Source organism: Pseudoliparis swirei, chromosome 7, assembly GCF_029220125.1.
Source record: "Pseudoliparis swirei isolate HS2019 ecotype Mariana Trench chromosome 7, NWPU_hadal_v1, whole genome shotgun sequence".
In the NCBI taxonomy this organism is placed as follows: Eukaryota; Metazoa; Chordata; class Actinopteri; order Perciformes; family Liparidae; genus Pseudoliparis; species Pseudoliparis swirei.
Window position 1 is genome coordinate 13,893,548 of NC_079394.1, and position 18,396 is coordinate 13,911,943.

The 18,396-nt window shown below is 45.0% G+C and overlaps 1 protein-coding gene across 2 annotated transcripts; it reads right to left on the reverse strand.

Moving 5' to 3' along the window:
- Nucleotides 1-724: 724 nt before the first annotated feature.
- Nucleotides 725-17,668, reverse strand: ogdha (oxoglutarate dehydrogenase a). Of its 2 annotated transcripts, none has more exons than XM_056418552.1 (22): nt 17,596-17,668; nt 15,750-16,149; nt 13,398-13,571; nt 12,065-12,167; nt 8,423-8,538; nt 8,191-8,345; nt 7,905-8,051; nt 7,732-7,822; nt 7,484-7,663; nt 7,092-7,400; nt 6,854-7,006; nt 5,259-5,361; nt 4,975-5,103; nt 4,742-4,892; nt 4,536-4,663; nt 4,279-4,457; nt 4,119-4,190; nt 3,593-3,718; nt 3,387-3,459; nt 3,103-3,266; nt 2,878-3,032; nt 725-2,222 (listed from the first exon to the last, which is right to left on the reverse strand). In XM_056418552.1, exons 2-22 carry the CDS (start codon nt 15,987-15,989, stop codon nt 2,102-2,104), a joined length of 3,069 nt encoding a protein of 1,022 aa, XP_056274527.1. In that variant the 5' UTR covers nt 15,990-16,149; nt 17,596-17,668; the 3' UTR covers nt 725-2,101. The 2 variants fall into 2 exon arrangements, with proteins under 2 accessions (XP_056274527.1, XP_056274528.1); XM_056418553.1 differs by lacking the exon at nt 12,065-12,167 and adding an exon at nt 12,426-12,519.
- Between the last annotated feature and the right edge of the window lie 728 nt (nt 17,669-18,396).

Consider the following 18,396-nt stretch of genomic DNA (forward strand, 5'->3'; position numbering starts at 1 on the left):
GAATGTATTTTAACTCTAAATCTGTCCTTCTGTACACATTACATCTATTGCATCTGTCCATCCTCTGTTGCTCTCCTGAAGGTTTCTTCCCTTTTTTTCCCCCTGAAGGGTTATTTGGGAGTTTTTCCTGGTCCGATGTGAGGTTTTGGGGCAGGGATGTCTATGTGTACAGATTGTAAAGCACTCCGAGACAAATTTGTAATTTGTGAAATTGGGCTATACAAATAAACTGAATTGAATTGAATCGAATTGTGGGTCAGAATAACCAGAGGTTTCAGGATTAAGATGCCACTGTGATCTGCGGCCTCAGTTTCCATGTCAACTGAAACACACACACAGTGAGAATGTGAGTTCAAAGAATAGACGAGGGAAGAAAGGGAGGAAGATTACTTTAAGCACGTTTCTCTTTGGAATTATATATTATATATAATAAATATATATATTTGTATATAAATAATTATATATATATAATCCTTTATTAATTTGAGATGACACCATTAGTGATATTCTGACATCACTCTCATGTTTCTCAATCAAACATGATCAGTAACATGATAAATATCATCGAGTGCTTCGGGTTCAGACCAGGACCATCTGAGACCAGGATGAACCGAGTATACACTGCAAGTATAAACCCAAGGTTATGAACATGAACTGTCTGCATGTTGCATGTAGTTTGCATGTTGTTTACATGTAAACATGAAGAAGAGGGGGAGCTGCAGACTTCAGTAGATTTCTTTATTGAATGAAGCAAAACAATGAAGAGAAGTTTAATCCCATTATGAAAATAAATTAATCATTTTCTGAAGAAACAAGCTGCAGTTCTTCTTCTGCCATTTGTGTTGACAGGAGTCACTTCCTGTTGACAGGAGTTCATTCAAAACACAACATGAGACGCTCCGCTTTGGCACGAGATGAACGCTCACAAGAGAGAAGATGAGAGGAAGAGGAGGTGGAGAGGAGTTGGAAAGAAGAGTAGGAGAAGAGGATGAGTTGAGGAGAGGAGGGAGCACATGAGGAGGGAGAGGATAAGCTGAGCGGTTAAATCAGAATCATTTTGAATCCCCAAAACATAAAGAAAAAATTAAATTTAAATGTGGAGTTGAGCGTTGCCGTGGTGACCAACGACTTCAAGATCTTTCCATTACCGAGCCAACACACAACAACAACCGCCTCTTCCTCCTCCACCTGCTGCGAGGCTCCGCCATCTGCCTTCTGTTAGCCGGGCGCCCATTGGTTTACAATGGGAGCTCTAAAGGAAGCTAACAATGCTAACGAGCCGATATATCAAAAACTAAAATGTTTCCTGGAACGTTTCAGGTGAAGATGACGATGAAGATGAACATGATGCAACACCTGCTAGTACACAAGACAGCTGGAGTGTGTGTGCGTGCAAGTGAGTGTCACGTTGCCAATCTCAGCAACCTGGCAACCCGTTGCTCAAATATAGGAACAACTTTTTTTTAAAAGCTTCTGAATATAAAAGAAAAGTAATCTGTGTATCTGAGAGTAATATGAATGCATTCTGTGTATTTTACTCCAAGTATCATAGTGTTCTAGTATGTATGTATCAATTTGATGATGTACTACTGAACACAGTAGTACACAGTAGTACTCCAGACTAATAGTATACACTTCTAATACATTAGTATGCATATATTAAGTAGTCAGTACACACTGTGTATGCACTGTGATGTACTGGAAGTAGAACTACATACTGATACCATGAAGTACACACTGATGTACTGGAAGTAGTACTACATACCTGTACCATAAAGTACACACTGTGTATGTACTGTGATGTACTGGAAGTAGTACTACATACTGATACCATGAAGTACTCAATATTTTGTTTTATTTCATCAATAAAGGTAAAAACAGATTTATTGATACTTGTATCTGTAATATGTTCTGATGAAATAACAGTACTACAAGTAGTAATCGTGTAGTACTAACTAGTAGTACTACTAGTTAGTACTACACAATTACTACTAGTTAGTACTCCTGTAGTACTTCTAGTAGTTGGGATAAGCAGTATGTACTGTGCAATATTCCTGTATGTGTAGATGCAGTCTGTAGGGGAGGTTCAATGGGTCAAAGGTCACTGCTGGTCCTTGAAGGCGTCCAGGCCGAAGGCGTTGTCAAGGAAACGCTGCAGCTCCATCAGGTGAGCCTTCTTGTTGCCCGTCGCCGGGGCGGCAGCCGGCCCTCGGCCCGCGTACCTGAGACAGAGGTCAGAGGTCAGAAGGGAGGACCATGATGTTTTAGGGCTCAGGCTCCTCGCTTGGTTCACGAGGGACCTTGAGAACAGGTCTGAGGTCATCAGACATGAGGGTCTATCCTCTGAAAGTGTGCGACAGGGATCTGTATTAGGTCCTCTTGTAGGGTCTATTCTCTGAAGGTGTTCCACAAGGCTCTGTATTAGGTCCTCTTGTAGGGTCTATTCTCTGAAGGTGTTCCACAAGGCTCTGTATTAGGTCCTCTTGTAGGGTCTATTCTCTGAAGGTGTTCCACAAGGCTCTGTATTAGGTCCTCTTGTAGGGTCTATTCTCTGAAGGTGTTCCACAAGGCTCTGTATTAGGTCCTCTTGTAGGGTCTATTCTCTGAAGGTGTTCCACAAGGCTCTGTATTAGGTCCTCTTGTAGGGTCTATTCTCTGAAGGTGTTCCACAAGGCTCTGTATTAGGTCCTCTTGTAGGGTCTATTCTCTGAAGGTGTTCCACAAGGCTCTGTATTAGGTCCTCTTGTAGGGTCTATTCTCTGAAGGTGTTCCACAAGGCTCTGTATTAGGTCCCGTCTCTTCCAGGGAACAAAAGATCTTTAATGGGTTTCACCTGGTAAAATAAAGGGTTAATAATAAATAAGGGGGAGGAGTTACCAGACAGGCTTGGCCCTCTGGATGGTGGTCCTGATGCGGGGCTTCACGTAGTCGTAGTAACCCTGGTTCTTGTGCTCCTCCTGGCACCAGACTAGGTCGGCGTTAGAGAAGCGCTCGGACTCCGCCTTCACCTTGTCGAAGGGGAACGGGGACAGCTGGGGGAGGGGCCAGAGGTCAGAGGTCGAACTAGTACTGTGATCAATACTGCTCTGTGTGTACTAGTACCTGCTCGATGCGGGCGATGGCCACCGTGGCCTCCATGCCTCGGCTCCTCCTCTCCTTGGTCAGCTCGTAGTAAACCTTCCCTGTGCAGAATATCAGACGCTTCACCTCTTCAGGGCGCTCAGAGGCCACGCCCTCTTCTGGGATCAGCCTCAGGAAGTGGGTTCCTAGAGGTGGTGGTGGTGGGGAGGGGAGAGAGAGAAGGAGGAGACAATGTCCAAGTCCATTTCAATAATTCTAATATGAATAGTACTAATACTATATATAATACTACTACTATGAAGTACCAGGCAGCATCACATCAAAGCTGGATCTGGCCTCTGGGTGGCGCAGCAGAGATTTGGGGGTGAAGACAATCAGCTGGAGGGAGAGACAGGAAGGTCATCATCTCAGGGGGTGAAGGTTTTCAGAATAAAATATGTGACCTGAGAGAGTGTGTGTGTGTGTGTGTAACATGTTGATGTGTGTGTGTGTGTGTCTGTGTGTGTCTCACAGGCTTCCTGTAGGGCAGCAGGATCTGTCTCCTCAGGACATGGAAGTAGTTTCCAGGGTTCGAGCAGTTCACAACGATCCAGTTACAGTCGTAGAGCTGCTGCACATCGAAGTCCTCCGTGAGGCTCTAGGGGGAGGAGTCAGTGACATCAGAGGGGGAGGAGTCAGTGACATCAAAGGTCATCCGAGTGCACTATACAGTCGAAGTTTTCAATTAATCAGTGCATTCATCAGCTCACCGTCATAGCAATTTTCCCTCGCTTACTTCCTGTTTCTAGAGTATGTACACAGATATATTTATATTTTACACAGTATTATATATATAGTTAAAGCTACTTTCTCCATCTTAAAAGCGTACGCCGTGGTTGAAATTCAGCTTTCAACCAGAAATAAAACCTCTTTTATTTTGAATGACAGACCACAGGAAGTAGCTCCAAAATAAAGTGAGTCTCTGACCCATCTGGCTATGAAAGATATGAACGTGGCACCAACCAGCAGGAGAGAATGACTTTAACTTCCTGTCTCACCGGCATGACGTCGGGGTCGTCGTTGCACATCTGGAGGAACCTCTCAGGACGAGCTGAAGAATGTTCTGGACCCTGAGGACACAGAGGAGCCGTTACCTACCGCTGTGAACTTGTACCCGACGCGTGCGCGAGTGCGTGCGTGTACGTGTGTGGGTCGTACCATCCCCTCCATGCCGTGTGGCAGCAGCAGCACGATGCCGTTCTGCCGTACCCACTTGGCCTGCCCGGGGCAGATGAACTGGTCGATGATGCACTGGGCCGTGTTGTGGAAGTCCCCGAACTGAGCCTCCCACAGGATGAGGGCGTTGGGGCTGGCCATGGCGAAACCCAGCTCGAAGCCTGCAGGTATTAATACACACACATATATATATATATATATATATAAAACAAATATATATATATATATAGTGGACTCACCCAGGACCCCGTACTCGGACAGGGAGCTGTTGCACACGGTGTAGGGGGCCTGGTCCGGGGACACGTGGTTCATGGGGATGCAGATCCTCTTGTCCACGTTCTGGTCGTGGAGGACGTGGTGACGGTGGCTGCAGGGTGACGATCAGTGCAGCTTTGACTTTCTGCTCCTGGACCAGGACTCGGTCTCAGAGGAGGTTCGGGGTTACCTGAAGGTGCCTCGCTCTACGTCCTGCCCCGACAGTCGGATGTGGACTCCCTCCTGCAGCAGGGACCCGAAGGCCATGTACTCCCCCAGGGCCCAGTCCACGGTGCGCTGACGGACCATCTCCCCTCGGCTCTTCAGGACCCGACTCAGACCTGATCACACAGGAGGACAATGAGGCCCTCATGCTTCTCTGTGATATAATAAAGGACTACAGCAGGTCTCAACGTGGCCCACCTCCGTGGATGGTGAAGTCCTCCACGGGGACGGACGAGGCCACGCCTCCGATGTGGTTCAGGTTTTCCTCCGTCAGACCGGTGGAGGGGCAGCTCATGGACTTCGGTTGTCCGTCCAGAGTGAAGAAACCTGCAGAGGACGACAGTTCAACTCAGAGACAAAGGACCAGGACTTGACACTAGAGAACCTGGACCAAGACCTGATACCAGAGGACCAGGTCTTGAGACCTGGGTCCTGAGACCGAACCAAGGTCCTGAGGACCAGTAACTGGTTCTGAGACCCACCAGGCCAGGGGGAGTCCAGCCAGTGCTTGATGTGGAGGATCTTCTCGTCTTTAGACCGGTTGTAGGCCTCCTCACAGATCTTATCGTATTTGGCAATTTCCTCCTGAAGAAAGAGATGGAACATTAATTATATATATTTTTTTAATACATATTTTTAATATCGATATAAAACATATTTTTGTAATATATATATAAATATATATATTTTCTTTTTAATTATATTTAAAATATATATACATTTTAAAATCTATAAATTAGGGCTGTCAATCGATTTAAAAAAATTAACTAATTAATCGCACATTTTGAAATTCATTAATCGCGATTAAAAGTTGTTTTTCTTCTTTTTAAAGACAAAACTTCACACAGAGCTGTGTTTTCAAAGAGGCTCCTACCTATAAAGTGCCAGCGAGGTATTTAATATTGTGGATGATAAATTGTTTCTTCAGTGAAACATCCAGATTAGTACAAAAAAAGAAGTATATTGAGACCCCATTGGTCCTGTCATCTTTAACATTGAACAGCAGAAGAACCAGTGGCCTTGGTGACTGACTGACATTCAAATATGTCACGTTAACCCTCTGGAGGCTGGGCTCATGTCTCCATTTTACAAAAAAATGTAAATTCACCTTTTAAAGGCGTTTTCATGTGACACATACCCATGTGTTATACATCAAACATTCCAGAACAATCTCAGCTCTCTATATAATGAGGCACATTTGTCCTCGCGTCGTGTTCTCTGTCTTCTCTGACTGACAGGTGGCTAATGAACTTCATCTGTGAGGTGGGAGGTCCTTGTGATTTACTGAGTAAATGTTGACAGACAAACGGATTGACAAATCACGGTGAAGGTTTCGTGTGACGAGTTCGTCACCCGACACGTCGCCCCTCTGTTCCTCTGTGTATCAGAGGGGGAGACGGGAGGAAGGAGGAGCAGGAGGAAACCCGACTGATTCATCCACGAGTTTAATCTGATTTCTGCTCCGTATTTTCGCGGGGAAATAATTGTTTTAAAAACGGAGTGTAAAAACTTCAACGAACACCGGAAGTAAACAAAGTTGCGTTAATTGCGTTAAAATATTTTAGTGCGTTAACGCGGCCAAATTAATCGCATAGATTAACGCGTTAACGCTGACAGCCCTAATATAAATATGTTTTTACATTTATTTATATATATTTAAAAAAATATTTTTATATATATATATATGTTAAAATATTCTTTTAATATATATACATATATATAAAGAATATATTCCTTTAAAATATATATCTATATGTATTTTGTTATATATACATATATATATTTGTTATGTATATAAATATATATATCATTTATATAACATAATTTACACAACTTGTTCAATTTAAACAAATTATATAACCTATATATAATCTATACAACATATATAACAGCAGGTTTGACAAAAAGTTTAATTCTGACACCCTAATGGTTAAAAGTTTATAGAATAAAAGGTGTGTGTATTGATAGTATATGACCGTTCTCTGATGTATTCCAGTAGCACTACTAGTACCAGTAGTACTAGTAGTGCTACTGGTATAAGTACTACTAATACTACTAGTGGTTCTGGTCCTGGTACCTCGTACTCCTGCCGGCTCACGGCACCCTCTGCGATCAGCTTCTCTGCATATTTGTGCAGAACCGGTTTCTGCTTCTTGATCTGCTTGTACATCAGAGGCTGCGTGAACATGGGCTCGTCCATCTCGTTGTGCCCCATGCGCCTGTAGCACACCTACACACACACACACACACACACACACACAGTGAGCCTCCCTCTCAAGTTGTCTGGGGTCTGAAGGGTCTGGGGGGGCACTCACCAGGTCCACCACCACGTCCTTGTGGAACGTGGCCCTCCACTCGGCTGCCACCTTGCACACGTAGATCACGGCCTCGGGGTCGTCGGCGTTCACATGAAAGATGGGCGCGTTGACCACGCGGGCCACGTCGGTGGGGTACGGCGAGGAGCGCGCCACGCGGGGGTCCGTGGTGAAGCCGATCTGGTTGTTGGCCACCACGTGCACGGTGCCATGCGTGGTGTAGGACGGCAGGTCGGACAGGTGGAACGTCTCGTACACGATCCCCTGGCCCGCGAACGCCGCGTCCCCGTGGATCAGGATGGACATCACCTGGAGAGACGGGGAGGGGGACCTCGTTCAGGACCCGGTGAAGACCTGATTCAGGACCAGGTGGGGGGACAGGAGCCACTCACCCGCTTGCCCTCGTTGTCCCCGCAGTAGAACTGCTCCGCCTTGGTCTTGCCCTGCACCACGGGGTCCACGGCCTCCAGATGGGACGGGTTGGCCATCAGGGACAGCGTGATGTTCCGGTCCGTCACGCGGTTGATGCGCCGATGGTACATCCCCAGATGGTACTTCACGTCTCCAGAGCCCTGAAAAGCACACACACCTCCAGTGAGTGAGTGTGTGTGAGCGTGTGCGTGTGCGTGTGGTACATTACCTCGTCCGCGGCCTCCAGCTTGGAGTCAAACTGACAGAAGATCTGCTCCAGCTCTTTACGGATCACGTTGGCCAGAACATTCAGACGGCCTCTGGCAGGAGAAGGAGGTCAGAGTGCAGACAGGAGGTGTGTGTGTACAGGTAGAGGTGTGTGTGCAGGTAGAGGTGTGTTACCGGTGGGGCATGCCCATGATGACGTTCTCCACTCCGTTCTCAGAGGATTTATCGATGATGGTTTTCAGAGCCGGGATCAGAGACTCACATCCCTCCAGACCGAAGCGCTTCTCTGCAGACCACTTCTTCTGGAGGAACTCCTCAAACCTGCACACAGGTGGGGGTTGTTTACCTGGTGGAGCAGACCATGCGGGGGAGGGGAGGTGTTTACCTGTTGGAGCGTACCATGCGGGGGAGGGGAGGTGTTTACCTGTTGGAGCGTACCATGCGGGGGAGGGGGGTTTACCTGGTGGAGCGGACCATGCGGGCCAGCAGCGTCCTCTTCTCCTCCAGAGTGAACTGCATGATTCCTGGAGTCTCAAACTTCTCCCTGATCCACTGGCACTGATCCAGGTCGTTGATGAACATGAACTCCACCCCGATGTGCTGGCAGTACGCCATCTGACCAACAGGAGAACAGCATCACTGCACCACCTGCACGGGCAACACCTCCACTCATCCAGGTGTGCTCTGCTTACTTCCAGCCGGCGGATGATCTCCTTTAGCGGCAGAGCGCTCTCCGAGCCCCCGATGAAGGTGGTGGTGGGCAGTCGGAACTCCTTGTCCAGGTCGGACTCATCCAGGCCGTAGAAGCCTACATGTCCCATGATGCAACACGAGACAGAAAAGAGGGAAGGAGGTGAACAAAAGGTTGCAGGACGGAGAGAGGAGACCCCAGAGAGATGGAGAGAGGCCGAAAGAAAGATAAGAGAACAAACAAGTAGCAGCAGCAGAAACAGACGAGAATCAATACGTGAGATCATTAGTATCAAAGATTAATCACACATCAATAACTTAAATCATCATGTTGGTGGAAACCAAAGAAAAGAAAGATGAACGAGTCTGAAGACTTCTTCTCCTTTATTGGGCTGAATGAGTTTATGAAGCAGGATTAAACTTTTCTATCATGGACTAAAATATACATTAAAAAGACTGAGTGTGGAGGCCCCGCCAACTTCTTGCTTCTTACCTTTCACAATAAAAGCCCGAGACATATATTATTTTTACAATAACAGGGCTCCAGACTGCGACCAAATGGTTGCATTTTGCGCCTAAAATTAGACACAGTGCGAGTACATTTTTCATCAACTCGCGCATGCGCGACCAGTAAATTAGCAGATTTGTTGTTGTTGTGATTAAATATTTTTGTTGCTGACAAACTTGTTCTACACTTCAGCCCACTATAGTTAGCGGTAATGCCTGAATGACTGGTTTGCTAACTGACATTAACTCCAGAAGAAGAAGAAAGGAGACGAAAACCGAAGAAGAAGGCTGGCCTGTGTGTGAGAGCGGGGGGGGGGGGGGCTAATGTGTGAAAAGAGGCGCACAGCAAGAGGGGATCCTCACCAGCGAGCGGCGTCCCCGTCCCCCGAGTTGAATCTCTGGGTCGACTCAGCCGACTCTCACATGTCTGAGCCCCTATAGACTGATGCTCACGCTAAACACATTCGATCGGGAGCGCGCGAGGGTTTTGATAAAATTAGCGGAAGGATTTAAGTGACAGCATCCGGTTTTGCAAAGTTAGCGGAAAGAACCACTTTAAACATCCGTTTTTCTAAATAAGATTTCGACAAATCATACACTAACATATAAAAGTAAACAATGAACTGATTTTGTCTCTTTATAGATCGCTTCTGAGATTTAGCTTAAATTAAGCTAACATTAAAACATTTTTACTGGACCAAGGAAGAGTTTATAAAAATTAGTCAGTCTTTTGTATGTTAAGAAAAGTCCTGTATATAGATTTCCCCAAGAGTTCCAGGAAATGAATGATGCAGATGTGTTCCATACATATCTGAAATCCCCTACAATAGCAATCAAACAATTTTAATGTTTCAATTAGGACATTTTTCAAAGTAAAAGTCCTAATTGTTTAAAGAAATCGGTCATTTCTTTAATGTTTGAGTTGCTTTATATATGTATTTCCTCATAGTCCTAGGCAATAATGCTACACAATAAATAGAAAGATTCAATCAACTCGGTGATCGGTATTATCGGTGATCGGCAGATACTGATTTCAGTGATCGGTGCATCTCTAGAAACCAACAAATGTTTTGATTGGCCACATCGAAGTGCAACATGCACATGCTCAAGGTATGTTTTCTCTTAAAATATGTTTAAACTCAATACAGTAACTTCTGAAGAGTTCTCTGTTGTGAATGTTTTGCAGATCATGAAGGCAAACAGGCATAAGATTGTATAGTCAAATTATTTATCAGTAATACAGTAAAAATGATGGGAAAACTTTGCAAGTCGATTTATAGTGTGCGCCCCTAAATTTTCTGCTTGCGCCCCTAAAATTTTAAGTTAGGGGCCACTGTGCTCCTAGTAAAAAAAGTTAGTCTGGAGCCCTGAATAAACAATCAGAAGACCATCTGAACACTACAGTAAACAGCGGTCCACCAGTAGAGGCGGGGCTTCAAGGAGAGGCCAGTGACGCCTTCATGACAGCGTGATGAACGGGAGTGACAGGTCGGGGGCTATTTAGTCACTCCAGACGATGTTAGTGGAGGACGTTAAAGGAGAGAGGACAGGTAGAGAGAGGACAGGTAGAGAGAGAAAGGACGCGTTTAACTCGACCAACTGGCCAATCAAAAAGGCCGAGCCGGGCAGACCGATTCAGCCAATCAGAGAGCCGACGCGGCTCACGGAAGAAACATCAAGAACCAATCACACGCTGAAAAGCAATGCGGCCAATCAAGAAGCAGCGTCTCTCTAAAGGACGGATCACTGCTCAGCTCTTTATTCACTTTCCACACTTCCTCTCCTCCTTATCATAGAAAACGATACACACACACACATATGTATATATATATATAACAGCAACGTCTGAATCAAACACAGCTGACTACAGCAGCCAGAACACACAGGAGACCTTCAGAGGTCAACTTGTAACTCTATATTATATAATGTATATCTGTTTCCTGTGTGTTGAGGCTTTAAAGATATTTCACTGAGCTTCATCGAAATGTGTTTTTAAATGGTCCAATGAAGAGCGAGCGGTGCTGGGTAAGGGTCAAAGACGGTGAACTCATGAAGTCTTTCCTTTACGTTCAGGAAGTCAGGATCTTCCTGACTTCCTGTAGGAGCGGCGTGCTCTACCGCCCGCTGAGGAGGAACTAGCGGCTCCTCGTACCTCCTACCGTGAGGATTCTCAGCCTCTCCTTGACCACGGTCACGTCTGGAGGGGGCAGCAGAGGGAGAGACACCCGCACGCCGTTAGTGACCTACGACCCGTAGCTGGGATCAGTAACGACTGAAGTTTGAGACGTTGGTGACATAAATAACTCCCTGACCAGCGTTAAAGTAAAGGTCCGATCAGGTGAGACCGTTCGCTTCAGTCTATCCAGTGAAGTGAAACACTAGAACTCATCGAGAGACGTACAAATACTCTTCAGATTCCTGCCAACAGGACAACGAGCCAATCAGGATGCGGCGCAGAGCAGACGTGTCAGAGCAGAAGCCAATCAACGACCAGCGGAAGGTAAAACACGTCAGATCATGAAGCTAGCACAGCTAGCCACGAGCTAACAGCTCAAACTTTCAATCTCAGGTTCTCAGGAAAAGTAAACAGGAAGGAGACAAAGTGCTGATGAAGGACATTGTGACGCTACTAAAGGATCATGAAGGATCATAAAGGATCTCATTGACTCACAAGCTGGTTCCTACAGAGCTGCAAAGGAATTAAACTATTCCTGAAGTGAAGCCCATCAAGATCTTTGAGGACAACAGGGAGACTCGCTTTAGGGAAGCTTGAAGTCAGTAAAGTTCAATAAAGTTTCAGAAAGTTCAAACTCAAGAAGTTTAGTTGGATCGTTCAAAACATGAATAATTTAGATTTATTCATCCAGGAACATTATAGTGTGTACTAGAACATTCCAGGAACATCAGAGTGTGTACTAGAACGTTCCAGGAACATCAGAGTGTGTACTAGAACGTTCCAGGAACATCAGAGTGTGTACTAGAACGTTCCAGGAACATCAGAGTGTGTACTAGAACATTCCAGGAACATCAGAGTGTGTACTTGAACGTTCCAGGAACATCAGAGTGTGTACTAGAACGTTCCAGGAACATCAGAGTTTGTACTAGAACGTTCCAGGAGTCCACCAGCAGCTTCTCACCCAGCTTGTCAGAGGACGTGATTATGTCAGTGGGGACACACGAGTCCAGATCGGCATCCATGATGCCGAGGGGGTCCAACTGAGCCACGTGGTGCCCCCGGATCTACAAGGACAATAGGACAGAGCCCACCCAGGACAAGAGGAGGAGGAGAAGGAGGAGAACGACGACAGGATGGAGCGAAATAAAGGAGAAAGGGAATAAGAGGAAGCAAGATGCAACAAAAGAACCAGAGGAGAAGCAGGGTGGAGGATTAAAGTAGATCACCACAAAGAGAGAGGGGGAGAGAGAGAGAGAGGGGGGTGGGGGGGGGGGGGTAGCATTAACACCACACGCCAGAAGAGTTCAGTTCTGATGCCTCACCGACGTCTTGGAAGCCGGCGTTCACCGGCGCATCATCAAAATTAACACAGCTGATTCCCAGAGGATCCAACCGGGCATTGTGATGCCCCATCACCTACACACACGCACACGCACACGCCTGTTATCACAACACGGACTGGGGTCAGGTGACTGGAGGTCTGCACAGGCATGCATGAGCTATGTGGTTGTCTTCATGGATTAAAACAAAATTAAAGAACTGATAGATTAATCTCTTGTGGATGAATAATGTTTCAGGACCCGTGAAGACCTCCACTCACCGCTCCAGTCCTCAGGCTTCTCATCAACTCTTAAACTTTATTAACAATGATATGAAACAGAATGAACATTGTAAAAACACAAAAAGTATAATTAATATAAAAACAGTGTTAAATAAAGCAGGAAGTGGTCAGGACCTGAGGATGTTAAACACATTATCACAACAGTTATTTATAATATCACATTTAATTCAACATAACTTATGAAAGGTGAAGTTACTGATGTTTAATTTATTTTAGAAGGTGACATTTAGAAGAGATTCTTAAAGTCACTAAAGCATGAAGACATCTCGTCTCTTTAGAAAGGATTTAAATTGAATATCCATCATTAAAACAAACGTTTATTATACATTTATACTTCATGTCTACATCCTCCAAAACATTGTGACACACACACACGCATGTCTGTGTGAGCATGTGTGTCTCTGCATGTGTGTGTGTGAGCAAGTCTTTGCATGTCTGTGTGCGTATGCATGCGTGTGTCTCTGCATGCGTGTGTGGCTGTGTGTGAGAATGTGTGTGTCTCTGAATGTGTGTGTGTATGCTTGTGCATGTGTTTGAATGTGTGTGTTTCTGCATGTGTGTGCATGTGTGAATGTGTGTGTCTCCGCATGAGTGTGTGCATGCGTGTGTCTCTGCGTGTGTCTCTGCATGCGTGTGTCTATCCGTGTGCGCCTGTGTATGCGTGTGTGTGTACCTGGTAGGCCCTGATGAGCGACTGCACCGCCAGGTGATCCTCTACCAGCTTCTCCACGTTGGGCTGAGCTCCCACCAGAGAGGAGAGAGGAGCAGCAGAGAGGCCCAGAGGAGACTGGTAGGCTGCTCCTGGAGGAGCACCGGCGTTGGCGTTCCTGAAGAACACGTCCCACGACTGTAGGGGGGGAGAAAAAGAGCAGTGTTAATAAAACCACAGAAGGAGAGCTTAAATCTGAGGACTTTAACGTTTACTTTGTAAAGTCTGTTCTGATTAAATACTTGTCTCTTTTCATGTAAACAACAACATGAAGCTCCTGACACGAGCTAACTGGTTCCTCCAGTCGGTGATTCATGAGTCCAGAATGAGCTGCAGAACCACAGACTACACCCTCCAGATGTCCTAGGAGGAACCGGGTCTCGTCTGGTTCTCGTCTTACAGGGAACAGCTTACAGATCGTAGTGATGCCTCGACATGTATAAAGATATGTAAACACAGTATTAAAGTACTAAAGTACTGTGGTGGTGCTTCTGCTGAAGTCACTTCGTTCTGAGGCCAGTCTGACGGGTTTCACCCAAAATGAACTCGGTAATAAAACAGTTTTTTCCACCACGCAGCGCCACATTCATACAAAGTGACGTCTTCCTGCACCACAGAAGAAGAACCATGTGAGGTAATCTCATGAGGTCCCAATCACACCTCCATAGTTCATGGTTCTTGTGGTTCTCAACAGGCTTTTATTGTGAAGGCGCAGCAGGAAGTCCAGACTGAAGCTGTTCAATGATCCGTAGATTTGACTGAAGAGTTCACTGTTCAACCAGCAGGTCAAAGGTCAAAGTTCAGGGCCGTGTGTGTGCAGGCTCCTCTGAGGGGACGTTATGATTTTGGGCTCTACAAAATAAACTGAATATTGTTGCATTAATGTGGGGCAACTATTTACATACTGGAAGAACAACAGTCTGTAACAACAGTCAGTCAGTGACAGCATGCAGTCATTGACAAAAGTCAGTCAGTAACAACAGTCAGACAGTAACAAGTCAATCTGCAACAACAGTCAAACAGGAACAACAGTCAATCTGTAAAATCAGTCAGTAACAATAGTCGGTCAGTTACAACAGCCTGACACTAACAGCCCGAAACAGTCAGACAGTTCTTATCAACAGCCAAACAGTAGGTCAGTCTATAACAACTACATTAACAACAGTCAGACAACAGTAAGTAACAACAGTCAGTCTAACAACAGTCAGAAAGTAACAACAGTCAGTAACAGTCTTATCAATAGCCAGAGAATAAGTCAGTCTCCAACAACAACAGTCACAGACAGTAACAACATTCAATCAGTAACAACAGTCAGTCAGTAACAGTCAGTAAAACATTCAACAGAAACTTGTACCGTGTTGATTATCTGGTTTTGGAGAAGTGTTATTAGGATGCTGCCGTCTCTTAAATACTCAGTTTACTCCCAGTACATTGACATGTTCACATCATAGTTTATAACTATATTCATACCACCATTACATTTTACATTAAATGTAACCTGCCAAATAACTTGTTGTGATGTTTGGGGTGTCTATGATAAACAATATGCGTCCAAGAGTTGCGGTTAGTTAGCCGAGAACAGCAAGGTCAGGTTGGACATCAAGAGTATGAGCAGGAGGTGTTGGGTACTGCGTGTGTGCAAAGGACTACGCGACAAAGACAAATGCTGAAATAAAATATCTCTACACCTCATGTCTCACAACGACCCGTCACCGGAAGACGAGACAGATCAACAGGTCCTGTGCTCTCATTGGCTGACATTGAGGCGGCCAGGTGAGCACCGGGGATTTAGTTAGAGCTCGTTTCTGAGTGTGCGTGTGTGGTGTCTCTGTGTGTGTCTCTCTGTCTGGTTTCTCAACTCTTCTTAATAATGTGCATGTTGAGCAGTCCGTTCTGTGAAGCTCTTAAATAAGTTAATAAATTGTAAACCATTTTATAAACTATGTTGTCAACAACCCGATGTGGTCAACCAGCTGCGTCATGTGACCGACTTCAAGCAGCTATTCTTAGTCCTGAAGACTATAAATGTCTCCGGCCTCATTCCACCCCACAGGGGGCGCTCTTCTCAAACTGGGACGTCATCGACGACCTTTAACGTGGTCACATGTGACGCTCCATGGTGCGTTTGTGGGCCAACGTACTGATTTCGGAAGAATTAATTGATGATCAATTTAATGGATGACTGCAGCTGTGATTATCGTGTCTCTGGTAAGACATGCTTGAATAACTCATAATCCTTAATTCCTGAACCAGTAGACCACCACCATGTGGACGTGGTCCTCCTCCAGACCAGCAGGGGGCTCCACTGCTGCTCACCTTGTGGACGCTCTTCGGGTCCTCCAGCCAGGCGAAGTACATCTCCTCTACGTAGTTGGAGCTCGTCCCGTTGAGAAACGGCTCCGAGGCCACGGGCGCCGTGTAGCACCTGATTGGCTGAAACGTCCTGGCGCCGCCCGTGGAGGCGGCTGTCATTGGCCGCTGAGGGCCGAAAGTCTGAGCTGCCTGCGAGGCGGTGAACGGACGCAGCCGCGCCGCACAAGTCCTTAAACGATGCATTGAAAGTCCTTAGAAGCGTCACGTGCTGGCGGCGTCGGGGGCCGATGGGCCGACGTCCTCAACCTCAGAACCACGGGGGGGGGGGGGGGGGGGGGAGTCACTCCACCGGGGTTTAGGCCCAAGATATAGATGAATGAAGCGTCCACTGTCCGTTAGTCCACTGAGACCAGAGAGAGAGACGGTAAGACACAACAGTTATAAAACAGTTATAAAACAGCTATAAACAGTTTAAAACAGCTATAAAGCGTTATAAACAGTTATAAAAACCAGTTGTAAACAGTTATAAACAGTAATATACCAGTTAAACAGTTATACCCATTTATACAAATCATAAACCAGTGATAAAAGTTATAAAAAACAGTTAAACAGTTATAAACATGATGCACCGACTAGTTATGAACATTAATGCAGGACATCGATATGACAAAATTTTATTGATCAATCAATACTTTAACTATATGAACGACTTTTCTATACAATATTTATATATATTTTTTGAATGTTATATCGGAGTATTTTCACAGTGCGTAGTAGTACTTCTACTGCAGTAAAAGACCAGAATACTTCCTGAAACTACTTCCCAGTTAGAGAACCTTTCCTCTTAAAAGGAGTTAATAAAACCCCTTACAAAAATTTAATGTTTCTATATAATTTCTCCCCTTAAAACAAAATCAGAGACAATGAAAGGTTGTGTGTTTAATTGCCAAATATATTTCAAACATCAGCGGAAAATATCTGTGAAAAAAAGGATTTTGTCTGAATGTTTTTCCACCCATCAGTGAAATAACCCCCATATGATGTTGTTGATTAATTTTGTTGCGTTTCACACAAAAGCAGCACTTTAAACATTGTGTTCAACCTCATATTGTAAACAGTAATTCAGCATGAAAAAAAAAAGCTTTAAAGCGAGTGAATACATCTTCTACAGACCACAACACAGAGGGAGTAGCTTTACATAACAGTATAGTGACGTCACAAGAACAATATAGGTGAGTGCAGGAAGTGGATAAAGTGCACTAGTTGTAGTGACGTAGCCCCGAAAGAAAGCAAGGTAACAGCGGAAGGATACTCAAGTTAACTAAAGTTAACCTGCTCTGCGTCTCCATGTTTTGACCTTGTTGGGGCTCCATGTTCCTTTCTCACCCCGGCCTGGCCCCGCCCATCGCCTGGCCCCGCCTACACGGCCTGGCGATTGGCGGAAACGGAACGCCTAAGCTGATCGCTATTGGCTAACACCTGCTGTCCGTCATTTTGTCCTTTCGCGAGTCATGACTTCCCGAAAAAGCGATTTCTTGGATCAAAAACCTCGTGAAATCACGTCATTTACGGTTAAAACTCAGTACCGGAAGCTACAGAGCGGCGTTTTATAACTCTACGCGTTAAAGTAGTCACGTGACTTATGAGCTAACGTGCACGGGGCCGTTAGTGTGCGTGTGTGTGTGTGTGTGTGTGTGTGTGTTAGCACGCAGCTAGCAGGTTTCATCTAGGGACGGACTGTACTTCCGTTAAACGGGACCCGGGTCCGTCTCTATGTGTGTAGACCAGACCCGGTAACTTCCCCGGTGACTCCCGGACCCCCCTGGAGCCTCGACTCCCGGTTACTCACCTCTAGAAATGCGTTTCAGTGGCTCCCCTCTCGGCCGTTATCCCGGATGCCCTTCGCCTTCTCCCGGTGAGATGATGACAGCTCGGGAGGGGGCGCGCGCAGGAGGCGTGGCCTTGCCGTGCGTCGTGACGTCATGCGACTCGAACGTCTCGACGCACGTGAGCCTGGCGTAAAAAATAGATGTATTTATTATGGATGTCAAGGATAAATAATATATATATAATATATTTACTTAAACAAGGTAAAACAGTATGTAAAAAACACAAATATGTTTACTTTAGTAAACCTTTGCAATATAAATACAATAATAGGTATGTCTGTAAATATAATAATAATTATTGTCTGCATATATATATATATATATATATTAGTTAATGTAAGCTATTCTTTCTGGATATATAATATGTTAGTTATCAGAGTTATAATTATTCTGTCTGTATATATATACAAGAAATCAATAACGTTTAAAAAAATAGTTTAAAACTAATGATCAATTATAATATAATCACTTATTTATATTGCCATAATATTAGTATTGCATATTATTATTATGCTGTTTAATTTCACAAATGTGCTGTTTCTGCATATATATATACAGGACTGTCTCAGAAAATTAGAATATTGTGATGAAGTTCTTTATTTTCTGTCATGCAATTAAAAGAACAAAAATGTCATGCATTCTGGATTCATTACAAATCAACTGAAATATTGCAAGCCTTTTAATATTGCTGATTATGGCTTACAGCTTAAGAAAACTCAAATATCCTATCTCTAAATATTAGAATATCATGAAAAAGTATA

Bases quoted from the DNA above. Each gene is read 5' to 3' on its own strand.
- ogdha (XM_056418552.1), bottom strand. From the start codon at position 15,989: ATGCATCGTTTAAGGACTTGTGCGGCGCGGCTGCGTCCGTTCACCGCC. The intron at 13,572-15,749 runs GTGAGCAGCAGT...CCCCCCCTACAG, and splicing joins ACCCGAAGAGCGTCCACAAG to TCGTGGGACGTGTTCTTCAG. The intron at 12,168-13,397 runs GTACACACACAC...TTGTCCTTGTAG, and splicing joins CGCTCATCAGGGCCTACCAG to ATCCGGGGGCACCACGTGGC.